Source organism: Penicillium hordei (genome assembly GCF_028827395.1).
Source record: "Penicillium hordei strain IBT 12815 chromosome Unknown utg000004l_segment0_segment0, whole genome shotgun sequence".
Lineage (NCBI taxonomy): Eukaryota > Fungi > Ascomycota > Eurotiomycetes > Eurotiales > Aspergillaceae > Penicillium > Penicillium hordei.
Genome location: NW_026623145.1, coordinates 961571 through 980790, shown reverse-complemented (window position 1 = coordinate 980790; position 19220 = coordinate 961571). Strand labels below are relative to the sequence as shown.

At 48.7% G+C, this 19220-nt stretch overlaps 8 protein-coding genes across 8 annotated transcripts; 6 read left to right on the top strand and 2 right to left on the bottom strand.

Moving 5' to 3' along the window:
* Positions 1-1463: 1463 nt before the first annotated feature.
* On the bottom strand, positions 1464-3263 carry N7537_007640 (MFS transporter; the record flags this gene model as incomplete). Its single annotated transcript, XM_056898695.1, has 3 exons — positions 1464-1763; positions 1824-2833; positions 2894-3263. The coding sequence occupies 3 exons, from the start codon at positions 3261-3263 to the stop codon at positions 1464-1466; spliced, it is 1680 nt and encodes a 559-aa protein (XP_056750771.1).
* A 1134-nt stretch (positions 3264-4397) lies between these two features.
* N7537_007639 (putative thiol methyltransferase) lies at positions 4398-5408 on the top strand (the record flags this gene model as incomplete). The annotated part of the gene is made up of 2 exons (XM_056898694.1): positions 4398-4883; positions 5049-5408. The coding sequence occupies 2 exons, from the start codon at positions 4398-4400 to the stop codon at positions 5406-5408; spliced, it is 846 nt and encodes a 281-aa protein (XP_056750770.1).
* Positions 5409-5510: 102 nt separating this feature from the next.
* On the bottom strand, positions 5511-6479 carry N7537_007638 (deubiquitinase OTU2; the record flags this gene model as incomplete). Its single annotated transcript, XM_056898693.1, has 1 exon — positions 5511-6479. The coding sequence occupies one exon, from the start codon at positions 6477-6479 to the stop codon at positions 5511-5513; it is 969 nt and encodes a 322-aa protein (XP_056750769.1).
* Positions 6480-6796: 317 nt separating this feature from the next.
* N7537_007637 (short chain dehydrogenase/reductase family) lies at positions 6797-7759 on the top strand (the record flags this gene model as incomplete). Its single annotated transcript, XM_056898692.1, has 4 exons — positions 6797-6826; positions 6877-7111; positions 7174-7477; positions 7540-7759. The coding sequence occupies 4 exons, from the start codon at positions 6797-6799 to the stop codon at positions 7757-7759; spliced, it is 789 nt and encodes a 262-aa protein (XP_056750768.1).
* A 690-nt stretch (positions 7760-8449) lies between these two features.
* Positions 8450-10885, top strand: N7537_007636 (alpha,alpha-trehalase; the record flags this gene model as incomplete). Its single annotated transcript, XM_056898691.1, has 5 exons — positions 8450-8578; positions 8651-8723; positions 8785-8906; positions 8956-10697; positions 10759-10885. 5 exons carry the CDS (start codon positions 8450-8452, stop codon positions 10883-10885), a joined length of 2193 nt encoding a protein of 730 aa, XP_056750767.1.
* A 2106-nt stretch (positions 10886-12991) lies between these two features.
* On the top strand, positions 12992-14797 carry N7537_007635 (isocitrate lyase 1; the record flags this gene model as incomplete). Its single annotated transcript, XM_056898690.1, has 4 exons — positions 12992-13195; positions 13264-13419; positions 13479-14374; positions 14437-14797. The coding sequence occupies 4 exons, from the start codon at positions 12992-12994 to the stop codon at positions 14795-14797; spliced, it is 1617 nt and encodes a 538-aa protein (XP_056750766.1).
* A 1748-nt stretch (positions 14798-16545) lies between these two features.
* N7537_007634 (uncharacterized protein) lies at positions 16546-16805 on the top strand (the record flags this gene model as incomplete). The annotated part of the gene is given in 2 exon segments (XM_056898689.1): positions 16546-16708; positions 16720-16805. The coding sequence occupies 2 exon segments, from the start codon at positions 16546-16548 to the stop codon at positions 16803-16805; spliced, it is 249 nt and encodes an 82-aa protein (XP_056750765.1).
* A 90-nt stretch (positions 16806-16895) lies between these two features.
* N7537_007633 (uncharacterized protein) lies at positions 16896-18803 on the top strand (the record flags this gene model as incomplete). Its single annotated transcript, XM_056898688.1, has 1 exon — positions 16896-18803. One exon carries the CDS (start codon positions 16896-16898, stop codon positions 18801-18803), a length of 1908 nt encoding a protein of 635 aa, XP_056750764.1.
* Positions 18804-19220: the final 417 nt, after the last annotated feature.

Below are 19220 nucleotides of genomic sequence, written 5' to 3'. Positions count from 1 at the left end.
TGTTCCCGGCATCGGATCTTAAAGAATGACCCGTGCGAGGAAAAGAAAAAACTACTGGTAGTGGAGGGCTTGGTTACTTTTGGCAACCAAATCATATTCGCGATATCGCTTGAAAAAGCACCCCATGCATACGTTGTAGACCCTGGTAGCCCCAGCAAATATCCCCTCTACTCCGTTATCCCGCCGGTGATCTCCCCTTCCCCTCACAGACGCATCGAATGTTCGCTAGAAGTGCTGGCTAGTCAATAACATGGCGTGATAAAACTATGATTGGCTGCCTCACTTTTTTTTCATGCAGGTGAGTTAATACGCGCAGTATTACTCAGATCTATATCTTTTTCTATACTCCGTACGTAACTAGTAGAGATTGAAGTGCGCCCATGTAGCCACAGAGTAACATAGTTAGCTTGGTCATAAACAGTCAATTGCTCCTAATAATTCAAGAACCTGCTTTCTCGACCAGAGTATACCATAATTGACAGACCAATATTTAGTACGGTGTATCTAGGCCTAGATAATATGCACGATAACACAAATACGGGAGACTATATACGTACTAGCTTGGCATATGCAATTACCGGGACACGGATTGAATGATCCTAGGAGAAGCGTGATTCTCAGAATTTGAGGTGAGGGGTCCCATGAGATAGAAGTCACTATTGATCGATATTAGTTAATACCCCTGTCTGTAAATGGAATTCGCTTAAGACCTGTGGCATTTTATTGGAACTCCAGTCTGAGTTAGATAACTGATACATTGAGTCGCATGCTTGACTGCGCAGAGTAAGAGATGACGCAGGCATTGTAGATACTGGTAGGGCATATATTTGATGGAGCCCGTCAAGGTGAGTATCTTCTACTTGGTAGAACTGGCGATGCGGCATGAACCGGATGTGAGGTTAAGATGCTGTAATAACCGCTCCCCGGACTCTATAAAAGGTGCTTGTTCATCTAGACAGCCCCGCGGTGGCCATGGAAGCCGTTGTTTGGTCCAGCGAGATGGTTCAAGGGAATGAAGACGGAGTTAATCCATCCGTCCCAAATAATTCTCTGCCTCCGATGCCTCTCCGTCCTTCTTATTGTGTACTATTCTAGCTAATGTTACCTTCGGTCCCCTCTATGTCCTTGATACCAGTGGGTTATACATAGAAAAGTGCTTTTTACCGCCGCTGTACACACCTAGAAAGACTTTAGGACAAAACACGTCGGTATGTTCTTGCATATAACGTCTCTAATATAATCTTGACAGATAAACCAGATTATTCAAGTCTTACATTGTCAAAAACAGAGTAAGGTAAGGATATTTTATTGTGGTGAGACGTATGTCCAGAACAAAGAAAGGTTGTTGTTACCGACACCAATTGTATTTATGCCAGGCCCTTGTTAACCCCCCAAAATTAAAATAATAATATGTTCGAACGCCGGAGATAAAATGCAACTTGGTAATGCAGAGCAAAACTAACTCATGCCCGCATATGTGCATCCAAAGTCTTTCTCCATTTAGGGCCGTTGACTCTCATCAAGAAGATGACCGAGCTGCTCGCAAAACTGACCAGGCCGAGGATGGTGAAGAGCCACCCATTGCCGATACCGCTGATGATCGGGGCAGTGACGACGGAACCGACACAGGAGAAGATGTTTCGCATGAAGTTGTTGAGAGCTACACCCTCTGAGGACTTTTTCGGCATGAATTCGGTGAGCATGGTGGTTACCATACTGAAAATGAGCATGGAGCCCATACCAAAGAAGAAGTTGGCAATCATCTGTAGGAGTTAGCGAACGCTCCTAATGTGTCATCGGGACCACATTGAGAGTTTACATACCGGGACAAGCCAGAAGACTCCCTTCTCCGCTGCCCAACCATACCAAATCAGAGCTGCTGGGTACATGAAAGCACCAAGCCATGCATTCTCACGCATTCGGTCTTCTGGTTGTAGTACCAGTCTGCCTTTCTCGTCGTATCGATTTGCCTTCCTGGCCTCCCGTTGCATGATATTGTCCATCCATTTGCCTCCAAAGATACTGGTCACCATGTAGCCCAGTGAGTTTGGAATGTACAACAAACCAACGATGATGGTGGAGAAGTTGTATGGTTCCTGTGCAAAGGTATGCTCAATGCTGATATTGAGGACATATAGAGAACCGAAGGCGACGCTGGCATAGTACACACTGAGAAGGACGGGAAGGAATCTGAGGTAAAGAATGATTTTGAGTGGATCAATGAAGACCATCTTCATCGTCTTAAGCCACCTTGCGGTGGACCGAACAACCTGCTGCGACGAAACTCGACTCAACGGGCGGTTGATAGCTGGATCCTCGTCGTCCTCCAGTTCAGCCAACACAGGCTTTTGCATGGCCAACGTCTCGGGAAGGGCGAACAAGATAAAGATGAGAGTGAGAGCACCAAATGCCGAGAGGAACCACATGGTGCTCCGCCATCCCCAGCGCTGAGCTAAGAGACCCCCGAAAATGGGCGCAAACAAGGGTCCACACAATGGACCTAGATAGAAGATACCCATGGCCCGTCCTCGCTCCCTAGGTTCCCAGAGATCGGCGATGGTGCCAGCACCAACCGCCTGGACAGAAGCAGAGGCGCCACCACTCAACATTCGCATTACAACCAGCATTCCGATAGAATTCGAGATGGCGCAAAGACAGTTAAATACCACAAAGAGAGCAAAAGAAGCCAGGTAGATGGTCCGTCGGCCAAGTCGCTCGCTGAATGATGACCACCACAACGGGAATATCGACATGGCCAGCATGTACAACGCGATCGATAAATTAGTGATGGTGGTTGTCGTATTCAACTCCTTGGTTACTTGTGACAATGAAGCTAATAGAAGATTGATTAGAGATCATCTGGGGAATACCCTATTTGTGATTGAAAACTCACGGAGAAAGATCGCGCTGCCCATTGGCGCTGTGGCTCCGGCAAGAGCCACGACAAATGTGATGAACCATTTCATTCGGCGAGTGTATGTCTTCGGATTTTCAACCTCTGCCACCAATGCCAACTGGCCGAACAAGCCTCTTCGCTTGAGTCGGGCGACCTTGATGGGAGGACCAACCTCTGTCAATTGGCGTTCTAGGCGTGGAGGATCCTCTGGGTCATGTTCTTCATCGGCGGTATTGCTGGAGGCACCCGATAGGGAGTGGGCATCATTATTGACCTCGGGCTTTGTCTCGGCGTACTCGGCCATGATTGTCGGATGTTCTCTGCTGTCCGAGGATGCGATGCCGTCTGTCTCAGACTGCCCGTGCATATTGGATGTATGTGATGAAGGAAAAGGACGACTTTTGCCAATTGAACATAAAATAAATCTGAAGCCAAAAGAATAAGTCGCATAAAGCTGTACTTTGTACAAAAGTGAAGTCAAGTTGGATTCAAGAGTAAGCCCTGAACCCGCAAGTAGTCACTTGGGCACCTTCCTTGCAAAGAGCGTCGATCTATCCCGCTGATATGCCAAGATCAGCAAGAATGTAGTTACAAGGTTTGAATGTATTGGATGTACTTCAAAAGAAGAAAATAAAGTGAGAGAGGGAAGAAAAATTCAGAATCAATTTGGAGATTTGACCGACAACCACCGACAGCGACCGAGTGTAGCTGATAATATTATCTCTTGCACTTTAGGGGACCTAGGTAGGGTACCAGCGCTGGATTATTATCCGACATACCAACGCTAGTGCATGTTCTCTATCCTATTAAGATATAAGCCGGCTTATAGAGCCAGTCATCGTCGAGCGTGAGTGTGCCGGTCTTCCGTCGGCAAATCCTGAAGGCGACTCCATCCCGAGAGAGATTAGAGACTTGCAGTGATCTATGATAAAACAAAATCTATGATGGAACAAAATATGAAACATTCCGATGGCATCAGAAGTATTTAATAGTCGCAATAGACTTCTCTTGGCTTTCGCTTATTATCCCTGCTTCCCCGGATGTCACCATAGCTGTCAATAAATATACCCCAGAGCCTTACTATTATCGTGAGCCCACCCAACTATCAGGTCCACCTACCAAATATCATCTACATGCCGCATCTACCTGTTGTACCTGGTAGGTGGTAGGCCTGCCACGATTATAGGACAGATCCAGGTGTTGGGGTAGGTGACAAGCAGACTTGGCATGATTATATGACAGAACCGAGAACAGAGAGTGGAACTCGAATAATCCAGAAACATTCCTCTTTATACGTCACCGGATCATTACCTCCAATCCAGGTGGACTGAAAGAGGGCCTCAGAGCAGCAAGGAGGTTATTAATAAGCCTAGTAGATTGGGCAATGGATCCCGAGGTCAACATGGCATAAAGACGGTGAACTCCACCGCATCCCTCTTAACACCTAGGAAGCACATCACCCCGTGAAACCACAAAGATCAAAACCAACATAGCCATCCCAATGCAAACCAACACCAACCTAAAAGAGGTACAGGCCCACCTCTCTCAATACACGGGCGACAAATACGTCGAGGGCTGGGCTTCCCTCTGGGACAAGGGTGACAATCTGCCCTGGGATCGGGGATTCCCCAATCCCGCCCTGGAAGACACACTCGTTAAGCATCGCCCGACAGTTGGCGCGCCTCTTGCCACTGATGCACAGGGCCAGTGGTATAGGCGGAAGGCTCTCGTTCCTGGTTGCGGGAGAGGTGTCGATGTCCTGTTGCTGGCAAGCTTTGGCTACGATGCTTATGGTCTTGAGTATAGCGCTGCTGCGGTTGATGCATGCAAGAAGGAGGAGAGTGATAATGCCAGTTGGTATCGCGTCCGGGATCAAACTGTCGGCACGGGAAAGGTTACTTGGATCCAGGGTGACTTCTTCGATGATGCTTGGTTGAAGGAGATTGGGGTCCCCTTGAATGGATTTGATATTATTTATGATTACACGGTATGAATTCCTTTTATCCTTTTGTTGCTGCTTGTGTGTCTATCCATGTTGTGAGATTCATCGCAATGCGGGAATACAGCCACTTTGATAACAAAAATATTGTATCTGCTTTTGTCTATATCTCATGTTGCTATGTTCACTGTTCTCACGTTAACTATCATGCAGTTCTTCTGTGCTCTAGAGCCGTCAATGCGACCCAAATGGGCGCTCCGACAGACCCAGCTTCTGGCCCCTTCGCCAACGGGAAACTTGATCTGCCTCGAGTTCCCCCGTCACAAGGATCCCCAAGCCCCAGGGCCCCCATATGCCTCTCCTTCGGAAGCGTACGTGGCACATCTGAGCCACCCCGGCGAACAAGTCCCCTACGATGCCAAAGGCGTCGTCAAGCACGAACCCCTACGGGCACCGAGCAAAGACGGCCTGGAAAGAGTGGCGTACTGGAAACCAGAGCGCACACACGAGGTAGGCCAGGGCGAGAACGGGGTGATCCACGACCGAGTCTCGATCTGGCGTCGTCGTAACTAGATATGCCGAAAACCCTCCAGACAAGAATAGATCTGCAATGGCACAGTCAGACCTCTACTGAAAAGGCCAAGGCAGTAATGAGATTGTGTAGATCTGAGTAGCTTAGGACTTCTTCACAAGGGCATTGTAGTGTTCGCCGAGTCCGTAGGTGTGGCGGTAGTAAGCGAGCCAGATAACACGTTTGTGCTTCTCCTCCTCGTCGAAGCTGTCGCTGTCACCGGACTCGATCTTCTCCATCCGCCCATCCTTCTGTACAACGTTGATCTCTACGCCGTATGCTCGGGCAATCGCCTGCAGCTCCAACTGCCCTCCCCACTCGGCCGTCAATTTGATCTTTCGAGTGTATGACTCTAGGGGCTCTTCCATGAACGCCTCGAAGTCCTCTTTATGTTCCATAATGAAATCTGCAGTCACAGCTCGAACAGCTCGGTAGCCATCGTGTTGTGGGGAGGCGACTGTGTCGATGCGTGACTGTGTCGCGGGCTGAAGGACGATTCGGCTTGGGTCCGGCCGCAAGCTGAGTCCGGACTCGTCGAGTTGTTTTGCGACTGCTGAGTAGAGACAGTGCCCATCCGGAGTCACTTCTATTTCCGTCAGACCTAGTTTCTTGAACACAGCGTCCATGACCTCCTGTTCATTGCCTCTGTAGTTTGTTTGCGTGGCGGCTTCTTCTGCGGCGGCAGCTGACTGCGCGGCTTGCTCAGCTGCACGCCGCGCGAGACGGGCTTTTTGGCGATTTGGCTTTTTTGAGGTGGATGCAGAGGCAGGTTCTGGGGTGGATTCGGCTGTTGGTTCTGCTTCTTGTGGCTCCTCGGTGGGTTTGTCTTGTTTCGAGTCTTCGTCATCTGCCGGCTGATCATCTTCCAGACTGAGGCCTTGGAGCTCTTCAGTCGGATCTCCATTTAACTGTGCAATCTCGGCCTGCTGTTTCTCAGACAGATTGCGCTGCATTTGCTCGCATTCATCGTTGACTCCTTTGCGAGTTTTCTTGGTGGCGGACTTTTTCTTTTGCGTGATCCGCCCTTGGAGATCTTTTTGCTCTTTGCGGTGTTTTGACAGAAGGTCATCCATTGTGAAATAGCGAAGCGAAAACAAGCTAAACAAATCTATTGTAATGGGGGTATACGCTATGAACGAAAATAGCCTAAACACCTCAAGAAGAGACCCCGCGGAACCCTGACGATGTTGCCCTAAGTTGAGCCCCAAATAGGACTAGTACATACCTCTCGGTACAAAGATATTCCAGGTCCGCGTGCCTCGGCTGGTTCACCAAGTACTCTCGGCCTCGGGTATGAGGTGTAACGGCGGAGCTACGAGGGAGAGATGTGACAAAAGTAACCTCTTGTCTTTAATTCTTTTGGTGTATTAGTCTAAATCACAAGTTTACAATGGATTCCGCAAGTCTTTTCAATGTCAAGGTTAGATCTCTACGTACTCTACCTCTCCGACCATTCTAACGCGCCCACAGGGCAAAGTGGTGCTAGTCACCGGTGGAGCCAAAGGCGTCGGTCGCATGATCTCAGAGGGCTATGTAACAAACGGTGCCACTGTCTACATTTCATCCCGTGATGCAAAGGCATGCGAGCAAGCAGCCAAGGAGCTCAATGCCCTGGGCAAGGGCAAGGCCCATGCCATTCCGGCCAATTTCTATAAGCTCGAGGACGTGAAGAAGCTGGCCGAAGAGCTGGGCAAGCGCGAAGGCAGTAAGACACCGCATCCAATGGACAAGTTATATCTTTTCTAACAACATGCCTCTTTCTTCTAGAGCTCCACGTCCTCGTCAACAACTCCGGCTCGAACTGGGGTGCCCCTTACGATGAATACCCCTCCGAGGCCTTCACGCGAGTCCTCACCCTCAACCTCCACCGTGTCTTCGATCTGACCCAGCTCGTTACACCGCTCCTGGAGAAGGCGGCTACACCGGAGGACCCTTCTCGCATTATCAATATTGGCAGCATTGATGGACTCCGTGTTCCCTCGCTCGAGACATTCGCATACAGTTCCAGCAAGGCCGGTTTGCACCACTTGAGCCGGGTGCTCGCCAACCACCTGGGCAAGCGAAACGTTACGTAAGTATATCTGCTCTGTTTTCTCTTTGTGCTTGTGTATGGAGAACTGATTTGGCTTGCAGCTCTAATACCTTGGCCTGTGGTCCTTTCGAAAGTAAGATGATGGCCGCTACCTTGGAGTCATTCGGTGACACTATCAGGGCTGGCGTGCCTCTGGGTCGCATTGGAACCCCGCAGGATGTGGCCGGGTCTTGCTTGTTCTTGAGTAGCCGTGCCGGTGCATTTGTGAATGGCGCCACTATCACGCTCGACGGCGGAAGCGCTGTCTCTGCCAAATTGTGAGGAATTGTATGAATGCTGCTTTGGATATAGTCTGTAAATAGCTGTGTTAGCACAAGCATTCTTGATATTCTTTTGTTAAACGACAATTTAAGCGTATACTCCGCACTGAGATTCGGAACAGAATCCCTAACATTCCAATGAATGGCTAGTTACCATATTCGTCCAAGCCACGACAGTCTTGATTTTGAGTCACTGCTTTTAGCAAAGATTGGCAGTGATTATATTTGCTTTTTATACATCGCATCGGATCTCCGGGCCTCGCCTTCGAATTGTTTCCAAAGTTGTTATCGAAAGGCTTATCAGCTCTGGAGCGGCAACATAAGTGGAGCGGCGACATCATCAATGTGAATGCCGTCATTCCCTTTCCACCTCTGCCAGGTTCATAACAATATTTTTTTCTATCAAATATCTCTATCATTATTATCTCTCATCCATTTTACAGCTTCAACACACCACTCGGATTCGGGACTGTCTTAATCGCCAGACAAGGATCCCCTAATTTTTCTGATCAGGTCGTACCATCGGAGCACAATTGCCCAGTACATCATACTATATCAGGCCCATTGGAGCACCTGTACTTGCTGCTTTAAGTTTCTCGACTACCGGGAATAGTCGGTGTGGACGCATCCTTGCGTAACGCACATTCGAATTTCAAATTGTGCCCTCTATTCTTCTTCCGCCACACAGACCATGAGCTCGTCAGATGGGCGTACCCGGTCTGGTTCCAGCTCTACTGATCCTTTCTCCAATCCAGATGTCTACTATGGCAAGGAGGATAACATCAATAAGTTCAAGGCGAGAAGACGTGCATTCTCGGTGGTAAGCAGCCATAACGCCTGACCGGTACCCCGCGGTAGAAGGTACATCAAGCTTATCTTTGACTGGGTACAGGGTTTGAACGACTACAGTCGTGAAGACATCAATCAATTCTTTGGAACCTTGCCTTCTCGACGCGGTAGTCATGGTATGTTTGTTATAAATATGTCGGATATGCGGTTAGTGCAAGAGCTGACAGCAGTGGGCAGATGAGGCATCAGGACAACCTCGGAAGTTCCTTATTGAGGTGGACGACACACTTGCGGCTCTCTTGAAACAGGAAGATACGGATCAGAATATGCAGATCACCATCGAGGACTTGGGACCTAAGGTATGCTTGATGGCATCTAACACTCGAGGACGACTGCTAATCGTTGTAGGTGATATCGGTCGGGACTGCAGCATCATCTGGACATAAGCGAGTTGATGTGCGGGGCACATACATGCTATCCAACCTCCTCCAAGAGCTTACAATTGCCAAAGACTACGGTCGCAAGCACATTATCCTTGATGAAGCACGACTGAGCGAAAATCCAGTAGCTCGGCTATCTCGTCTCATCAAGAACTCCTTTTGGAAGGCCCTCACAAGACGTATCGATGGCTCCAACATTGAAATTGCAGGTCGAGACCCCAAAGATTGGACTGCAGATCCACGACCTCGGATCTATATCCCGCCGGGTGCTCCAACGCAGTTCGAATACTATGAGCAGATTGCGAAAGATCACCCCGAGCTGCGTCTTGATGTGCAGATGTTGCCGGCTGTAATTACACCTGATTATGTGATGGAACTTAACGACAAGCCCGGCCTCCTTGCACTAGCTATGGAGAAGAAGCTCAATGAATCGACCGGGGAGACTGATCTGGTCGGTGTGCCGTTCGTAGTGCCGGGCGGCCGGTTCAACGAGCTGTACGGTTGGGATAGCTACATGGAGTCCTTGGGATTGCTTGTCAGTGACCGCGTCGACCTCGCTAAGGGCATGGTAATCAATTTCTGTTTCGAGATCAAGCACTACGGCAAGATCCTCAACGCAAACCGATCTTACTACCTCACTCGTTCGCAACCCCCCTTCCTCACCGACATGGCACTGCGTGTCTATGAAAGAATCAAAAACGAGCCCGATTCAAAGGAGTTCCTGCGGAACGCTGTCCTCGCTGCCATCAAGGAGTATAACAGCGTCTGGGTTACCGCGCCTCGCCTCGACCCAGAGTCTGGTCTGTCGAGGTATCGTCCCGAAGGTTGGGGCGTACCCCCAGAGACCGAGCCCTCTCACTTTGTACACATCCTCGGTCCATACGCCCAGAAGCACGGAATGACCTTTGAGGAATTCGTCAAGGCATACAACTCTCGAACTATCGTCGAGCCCAAACTCGACGAGTACTTCATGCACGACCGAGCCGTCCGCGAGTCCGGCCACGACACCAGCTACCGCTTGGAGGGCGTGTGTGGAAATCTCGCCACAGTCGACCTCAACTCCCTGCTGTACAAATACGAAGTGGACATCGCACGGATTATCCGCGTACACTTCAACGACAGACTCCCCATCCCAGCAGAGTTCCGCACACCCCAAACCAAGGACATCGAAACCGAGTCCTCTGCAGTCTGGGACCGACGTGCGCGCAAGCGCAAGCAGCGCATGGACCAGCTCCTCTGGAACCCCGAGAAGGGCATGTACTTCGACTACGACACAGCTAAGAAGGAGCGCACAGAGTACGAAACCGCCACTACCTTCTGGGCAATGTGGGCTGGTCTCGCGTCTCCTGCGCAGGCAGCTATAATGGTCGAAAAGGCCCTGCCCCGCTTCGAGGCGTTCGGCGGCTTGGTCTCTGGCACTGAGGAGTCACGGGGTGCAGTGGGCTTAGAGCGCCCCAACCGACAGTGGGATTACCCGTACGGCTGGGCGCCGCAGCAGATGCTTGCCTGGACGGCATTCCTCCGCTACGGCTATCAGGAGGAGGCGGAGCGGCTGGCATATAAGTGGGTTTACATGATCACCAAGGCGTTTGTTGACTTCAACGGCGTTGTCGTGGAGAAGTATGATGTCACTCGTCCTATTGATCCGCACCGGGTCGATGCCGAGTATGGCAATCAAGGCACGGACTTCAAGGGAGCTCCGCGTGAAGGGTATGTTCTTGTTCTTTCCCCCCCCCTTTTGTGGATACCTTGGGTGCTAATTCGATTACAGATTCGGCTGGGTGAATGCCAGTTATGTCTACGGGCTGGAGATTCTCAATGCCCACATGAGACGTTCGTTGGGAACTATCACTCCGTACGAGACGTACCATAAGGCAGTTGTTGCTCAGGCATATTGATTGAATTTCGAATTTTGTGTTGCTGTTACGGTCAAAATTGTTGCACAAGTGGCGTGAGCGTGAGCAGCCAAGACGAGAATAGAAAAGCCCACGTAGCAGTGAGCAAGATATTGGATCAGGACATCATCAGGCAGTGTTTTCTGTCTAGCGCTGGTTTTCGGTTACGACTTGGCTTTCAGTCTTTTATTTTGCTAGGCTCAATAAAATAAAAAAGAATGGACGTTAATTTATATCCTCGCTTCCCAGTGTGGTATGTGCCGGTAGGTGTATGTTCCGTGCATGCTGCGATCTATTATATACCTGTGGCAAATGGAGACCCAAACGAGCTTGACTGGAGTATACCCCAGAACCACAACCCGAACCAATGCGAAAATACACCGATGGATACCTCGGCAGAGCAACAAGTCCCCGACCGAGAAAAGACCACACCTCAGGGATCCCGAAGGCGTCATTATAGGGCTCTTCGCAGGAGATCGATAATAAACGGGTGCGGAGCTGGGGATCCCTTATTTTCCCGAGGTAGTTCTCGTGGGCTCTGGAGCTGAAAGAATTCGGGTATGGCGGTATGTATCTATTCTAGGTAGTCATTTAGTATTCACTTTGTTCAAAAAAATTCTGTATAGATGTGTGGACAGCGTCTTTCGTTATTTTGTTGTCTTGTTAAGCATTTTTCAAGCTTATCTGATATCCAAATACTCGTCCATGGGAGAGGCACGCGATATACTCCGTTTACAAGTGCAAGTACGGTACAGAGGACCAGGGATGCTCTCTTTAAATCTCTTGCACAGGGTCCAAAAATACCTTGTTTCATGTTCTTGTTCTAGACCCCAGTTTCATTTGTATAGTTCCTAATCTAGAAGTCTTATCGACGCTGTATGCGGTTAGATTGGCAGAGCTCAGTTGTGCCGAGGTCCAACTTGTAGGGCGGTTTTGAGTCATTTTATTTTCAATCAACACGGTAGATTTCCTGCGATTGGATAGATGCACGTGCAGGTCATCTGGGAGCATCATGTTTCCCGGCCTAAATTCGTGTAAATGCTAGGTCGCCAAGATATATTCGGGTGGATGGATATGTACAATATAGTGAAGGATTACAGTGAGGATGGTGGCTTGTGTAGCTTGTTGTTTCCAGTATACTACCTGGATCTATGTCTATGTGTATATCATAAGTAGTTTGGAAACTGAAGATATAAATACCGAATCACCGCCGAATACAGTAGATTGTGGTATAGGTAAACAAACTTGAGGATTGTGGAGACTCGTCGAATACCGGGGCATGACAAGACGGCAAGGATGACTCAGACATTGTTCTCTGGACAGTGTTTCTCTCCGAATGGCGGCGATTTCTTTCAATTGCCCAGACTATAGCACGTATAGCTGAGTATTACAGAGAGTTTCTAGTCTATTTGACCAAATAGACTATTCCCAAGTGATGAAGATGCTCCGAATGTGTAGTTGATGCACGTGAAAATTACCTTACAATGTATCTCGTATTGTCACGGCAATGGCATGTGTCTTCGACGTCATCTAGTTTGAACATTTCAACATTGAGCATTAGAACATTACACAATATCACATCAACTTGAACAACCAAGAAGGAAAAAGGATAAAAAAAAAGGCACATAGGATGCAATACTCTCTACATTCCAGTGAGATGCTGATTATCACATCAATGGAAGATTTGGCCCAGTCAGCAGTGGCAAAGGGTTGTCCCATTAGACCGAGGATCATCAAAGCCTGGATCCTCTCTTCCGAGCCCAGTTATACCCGCCTTCCGCCTTTCGGAGCGCTTTGCCCGTGAAAGATGAGAAAGTGTGTACCTAGGCAATTGGGAAATTAGGAAGTATTGGCTTGGTTCCCGGTCAGCCGAACGTTTACCGACAGTGACGCATTGGAATGTTTAATAAGTACCCTAGGTTGTTCTGGCTTGTGATCACTTCTTCTTTTTTATTACAGCTTCGATTCCCTTCTTACCTGGATATTCCTTTCTATATTTCTTTCAGTCTATATTTGGATTACCATTGGAACGGACGTGACACTTCCACGCCTGCATATATTATTTGATTATATTTGTAACCTTCTTTTTCTGTATTATACCAAAAAGTCATGGGTCTACACGAAGATGAGGACCGCCAGTTTGCGGCGGAGGTTCAGGCTGTTCAAAACTGGTGGAAGGACTCTCGGTGGCGCTACACCAAGCGGCCTTTCACAGCCGAGCAGATTGTGGCCAAGCGTGGTAACCTGAAGATCGATTACCCGTCCAATGTGCAAGCAAAGAAGCTCTGGGGTATTGTCGAATCAAACTTCCAGGTAAGTTTAGCTGGGAAATGTGGACCCTCCACGATCCTAAAGATACTAACTATACACTTCACGAACAGAACAAGCAGGCCAGCTACACCTACGGATGTCTAGAGCCTACCATGATCACTCAAATGTGCAAGTTCCTCGATACTATCTACGTCTCTGGCTGGCAGAGTTCGTCTACTGCTTCGTCAACCGATGAGCCCTCCCCCGATCTGGCAGATTACCCCATGGTACGTTGAATATACTAGCGATATCAAAAGTTGGCGCATACTTACAATTACCCCAATAGGACACCGTGCCTCGCAAGGTGAACCAGCTGTTCATGGCACAGCTCTTCCATGACCGTAAACAGCGCGAGGAGCGCGTTACTACCCCCGCCGGCCAGCGAGGAAACGTCGCCAACGTCGACTACCTGCGACCCATTATCGCCGATGCCGACACCGGACACGGCGGTTTGACCGCTATCATGAAGCTAACCAAGCTGTTTGTCGAGCGTGGTGCCGCCGGTATCCACATCGAAGATCAGGCCCCCGGCACAAAGAAGTGCGGCCACATGGCCGGCAAGGTCCTCGTCCCCATCAGCGAGCACATCAACCGTCTGGTTGCCATCCGCGCCCAGGCCGATATCATGGGCTCTGACCTCCTGGCCATCGCCCGTACTGACTCCGAGGCCGCCACCCTCATCACATCAACCATTGACCACCGCGACCACGCCTTCATCGTCGGCTCCACAAACTCAAGCATCCAGCCTCTCAACGACCTGATGGTGGCCGCTGAGCAGGCTGGCAAGAACGGTGCTCAGCTGCAGGAAATTGAGGACCAATGGACCGCCCAGGCCGGCCTCAAGCTCTTCAGCGAAGCTGTCATCGACACTATTAACGCCGGCTCCAACGCCAACAAGAAGGCCCTCATCGATCAGTACCTCACTGCCTCCAAGGGCAAGAGCAACACCGAATCCCGCGCCATTGCCAAGAGCCTCGCCGGCGTCGACATCTTCTGGAACTGGGAATCCCCCCGTACCCGCGAGGGCTTCTACCGCTACCAGGGCGGCACCCAGTGCGCCGTCAACCGCGCCGTCGCATACGCTCCCTTCGCCGATCTCATCTGGATGGAGAGCAAGCTGCCCGACTACAAGCAGGCGAAGGAATTCGCCGACGGTGTTCACGCCGTGTGGCCCGAGCAAAAGTAAGATTTTCCACCCTGAGTTTCTCCCGTACACTAGAACCCTTACTAACAAACCCCACTAGACTCGCCTACAACCTCTCTCCCTCCTTCAACTGGAAGAAGGCCATGCCTCGCGACGAGCAGGAGACATACATCAAGCGTCTCGGCGAGCTCGGCTACTCGTGGCAGTTCATCACTCTGGCTGGATTGCACACTACCGCGCTTATCTCGCACCAGTTCGCGAAGGCGTTCTCGCAGAACGGCATGCGCGCCTACGGCGAGCTGGTCCAGGAGCCGGAGATGGAACAGGGCGTTGACGTCGTCACCCACCAGAAATGGAGTGGTGCTAACTACGTTGATAATCTGCTGAAGATGGTTTCGGGTGGTGTTAGTAGTACTGCTGCTATGGGTAAGGGTGTGACCGAGGATCAGTTCAAGAACTGATTTTTCGTGCCGGCTCATGTTGATACCCTGATGGTCTTGGCTGTCTATCTTTATATATGTGCTTGATGTCTTATGATGTCTTGTGTTGATTGTGGCGTTTTCCTTTTTTTTCCTCTACGATCTTGATTTGATTCCCTGTCGGTCCTGCTCTCTTATTGGATGGTGGGCCGATTTATTTTGCATTTTAGAAACCACAGCATATTTGATTCTTGGCTTGAATGAATGTGATTATTTCAGAAATATTCTGGTGCATTTATAGATGGGGACCTGTAGAAAAGCTTTGTATGATGCTATGTTCGCAATCCGTAAGAGGACCTGAGAGTTGGGCGGAAAAGAACATAAGCCCAAGAAATGGACTCTCGGGCACTCCGTTCGGGAGGGGGTGTGGAGCATTATACGGTCTCGTTAAAATTACAACACGTTAGAATAGATGATGCATCTATCAGATATATTGACCATAGTGACGATAGAGAATGCAAGCAACGCTACCAGCCTATCCTTTGTTCTGAAGTGAATCTGCTGTGTCATTTTATACCTAAGCAGCCATCTACCAGGTGGATTGTCGAGTTCAAAGACTGTCTTCCAAGGTTGTACATCAATAAAATAATGACAAAACAGGAGAGAACTTGGATCCTTGTAAGAGAATTCATGATTTGTTATTTTTCTATAAACATACTCAAGCTAGCTAAATAGCCAATGGAAGCCAGGCGAACAGGGAATCAAGAAATCTGTCTCAACAAATCATATTCAAGTCGCACGGTAGCTATATACAAAAGACATTGACCACTGTGAGAATGTGTAAATGCATACGATGTCCAGCTAACCAGCAGGATGACACTGTAACCCTATCAATATATCTACATATCACGTGACTAGCATATTTACGTTATTCCAGTAACGTATTTCACATACGAGCCGGCCACACAAGCGAGCCGGCCACCCCAAAACACCATTAAATGCGATATATTCTACATTTATATCTCAACAACCAACTTTTCATTTTATCTCCTTATTTGTCGATAGTTATTGATAAGATATATTAGTAGTATATATCAATCTTAAAGAAATTAAGAGGCTATATTATCATTATTTCAAAAATTACCAAAAATTACGTTACTAAAAAGTAGAAATATATGTATATATCGCAATCACAAAGTCATATATATTTCCTAAACTCCCTAGAGAGGCTAGAAACTACCTAAAAAATATTAGGCTATAAGGAAATCTCTATATAGGCCACTATTGTTGAGATATCAAGTTGCAATATATCGCATTTACTATGGTGTTTTGGGGTGGTCGGCTCGCTTGTGTGGCCGGCTCGTATGTGAAATACGTTATGTGTTCTGGGGTGCGCAGCTCGGTAGTGAAATACGTTAGAGTCTTCAACATTGGTCATCTATACCATACATTGTTCGTACGCCAGCTTTCTGTCACATTTCATTGGTATAGGCTACATATTTCTGGCTATAATATTGACACAGGAAAAAAACCACCCCAAAAGTTGTCCCAAAATACATACCCAAAATCATCCCAAATGTCATCTCGATATCGATTCTAGTCTTTACGTCCACAAGAGCATTTCAAACCCAAGACTTACTATGCAAGTTTGCGGGATTTGATTGGCTAGGGAAAGCGGGGCTAGTGTTTTCCAGCTTGCTTGCGGCTCCTAGAAAGGGCGACCAACACAAATCACCCCATTAACGGGTTGCTTTACACTGTATCTCATCTTGACCTTGAATAAGTCAAGAATGGAGCATGATATACCTGAATTGCGGCGACGTCTTGCAGAAGCCGAACAACGCGAAAACGAGGCTAAACAACGCGAAATCGAGAAACCACCCTTCCAGAGTTCCTCGACGCTTGCCATGCTCACTTATTTCTTGGCCTGGGTATACAAACAAACCCAGACTCGTCAACTAAAGGCGATCCGGCAAATGCAGACAATAAGCTTCGCCCAGCCAAGATCCGGGAGTGGATGGGGTTCCCACAGGAGCAGACAGCCGTATAGGCAGATCTCATGGGCATCGACTTTGTCACCCAGCGCCACTTTTTACCGTTGCTTGTGCTCGAGCAATACGGGAAAGACATACGACAAAGAATGTTGAGTTCAGAGCTCGATCTCGGCTATTTTGAACGGTTAACGATCGAGTCGCGTGTCGCCGAGGTCATCGAGCAACTCTATGCAAGCCCTCAACTCCGACAAGTCTTTCGCCTTAATGGAAATGTGGCCTTCGAAAACCATGCGAACACATTGACGGACAAATCAAACATAGTTGCCGATATGGGATCCCTAAGCTTGGCGCAGGAACAACCGCGTCGCTCAGGGCGATTGACCGCGAAGCAGTCCCATAAGTCTCGACTACCGCTCCCGGCTCAGCCAGTTGTGAAACACCAAGGGCTTGCGCCGCAAAAGCCTTCTCGACCCCGAGCGGACCAGTTTTGTGTGTACAACAAAGGCCCCGAGGAAAAGGTTCCGGCCTTCATTGTCGAATACAAAGCGCCACATAAGCTCACGCTCGCTCATATAAAAGCGGGGCTTCGGGAAATGGAGTTGGACCAGGTGGTCCGTTATCAGGAAGCTGAGAAGCCAGAAGAAACTTGCCAACGCGTTGTGGCTGCAGTCATCACACAGGCATTTTCCTACATGATCAATGGCGGGATGGAGTATGGATATGTGTGTACTGGCGAAGCATTTATATTTATTCGTGTTCCACACGACGATCCTTCCACTGTATACTATTATCTATCAGTGCCGAGAGAAGACGTTGGTGATACAACTGGATGGACCGGTAACCCAAGTGACGATAACAGATTACACTTGACAGCACTCGGCCAGGTGTTGGCCTTTACCCTCCGTGCTTTGCAAACACCGCAACGGGGTATCCAGTGGCAAAACTGGGCAGCGAACAAACTGGACAGATGGGAAATGGTATATGACGACCTTTGGGCTGAAATATCGGTGCTGGATGTGCCCTCTTCAGTATTCAAATCCCCACAGAGCAGAAGCAAATACTGTCGTGTGTCTCCTGTCAAGACACGATCAAAGTCTACTATTGCAGGTTTCTCGTCCTGCACTCCGTTGGAAGCTCGGAGCTCATCCGAGTCTGATGATTCCCCCGACGGATCTGACCCAAACACCCCGAGTCGACAGCCCCAGGCTTCTCGCTTCGCCGATTCTTCAGCCTTGTCGCCATCATCAGCCGCAACAATGCCACGAGATGGATCTTACTCAAAGGGCAAGTCTCGCCAGTATTGTACACAACGGTGCCTCTTAGGCTTGGTCACAAGAGAAACATTGGATCAAAAATGTCCCAATGTGCTGGATCATGGAGTTGGTCGACATACAATCAGTCAGGCGACACTCATTCGTCTCTTGGATCGGCAACTTTCCCGACATGACCCGCGGCCTGATTTGGATATAGGATGTGAGTCCTTGCATATTCATGGCACACGCGGAGCCCTTTTTAAAGTGACCTTGTTGTCTCATGGGTATACTTTCGTTGGCAAAGGTGCGCCTATCGAGTTCGTCGAACACGCCCAACATGAGGAGTGCGTGTATTCGCGTCTTCGTCCAATACAGGGGGTGCACGTGCCAGTTCTACTAGGTGGCCTAGCTCTCCGTCAACCATTCTCTTACGACGGCATCGCGGAGATTGTGCATTTGATGTTGATGGGCTATGCGGGCGGTACGCTGGCTAAGCGACACGGAATCGATCAAAATTGGCTAATTCAACAAGCCGAGATCTCGCTACATGCTATTCACGGACTAGGCGTGCTCCATAATGACCCAATCCCCGGGAACACGGTCTGGAATGAGGACAGTGGTCGGGTAATGTACATTGACTTTGAGCGGGCGCAGTTCCAAGACAGACGAGCTCCACTGGAATCGATGTCGCCAAATCAAAAACGCAAGCAAGCGACCCAGTCATGGGGAAAGACTCCTAACAAGCGCTCTAGTTGCTTTGATCGTGAAACTCGGCGCATGAGGCAAGCCTTACGATGGTAAAACGGAACAATCAACCGTACAGTACTGTATTAATTCTCAGTAGATTACAAGTTATCCACGCTCTTTATGATACCCCAATTCAACGATTTTTTCTTTTGCGAAAGTCTTATGTAGGTAGGTAGGGTTACCTAGCTATTCAACTATATGAATATATAACAGCCCATATATAGAAGCCGAGCTAATAGGATTGTCTCCACTTTTATTTTATTTGTCTAGAACTTCCAAGGGATGCGCCGATCATGAGCGGGGTAGTTCGTGTGAAGCCGCGGTTGGATATATTACCTTTGGCACACCTTCAGAGGTAACACTACATAGAGGTTAAGACTTGAATTTAATCCTTAAACATAGAGAGAAAAAAAAAATACATATATATATATATATATATATTTATCACCGGCGCAAAGACCTAAACTAGAA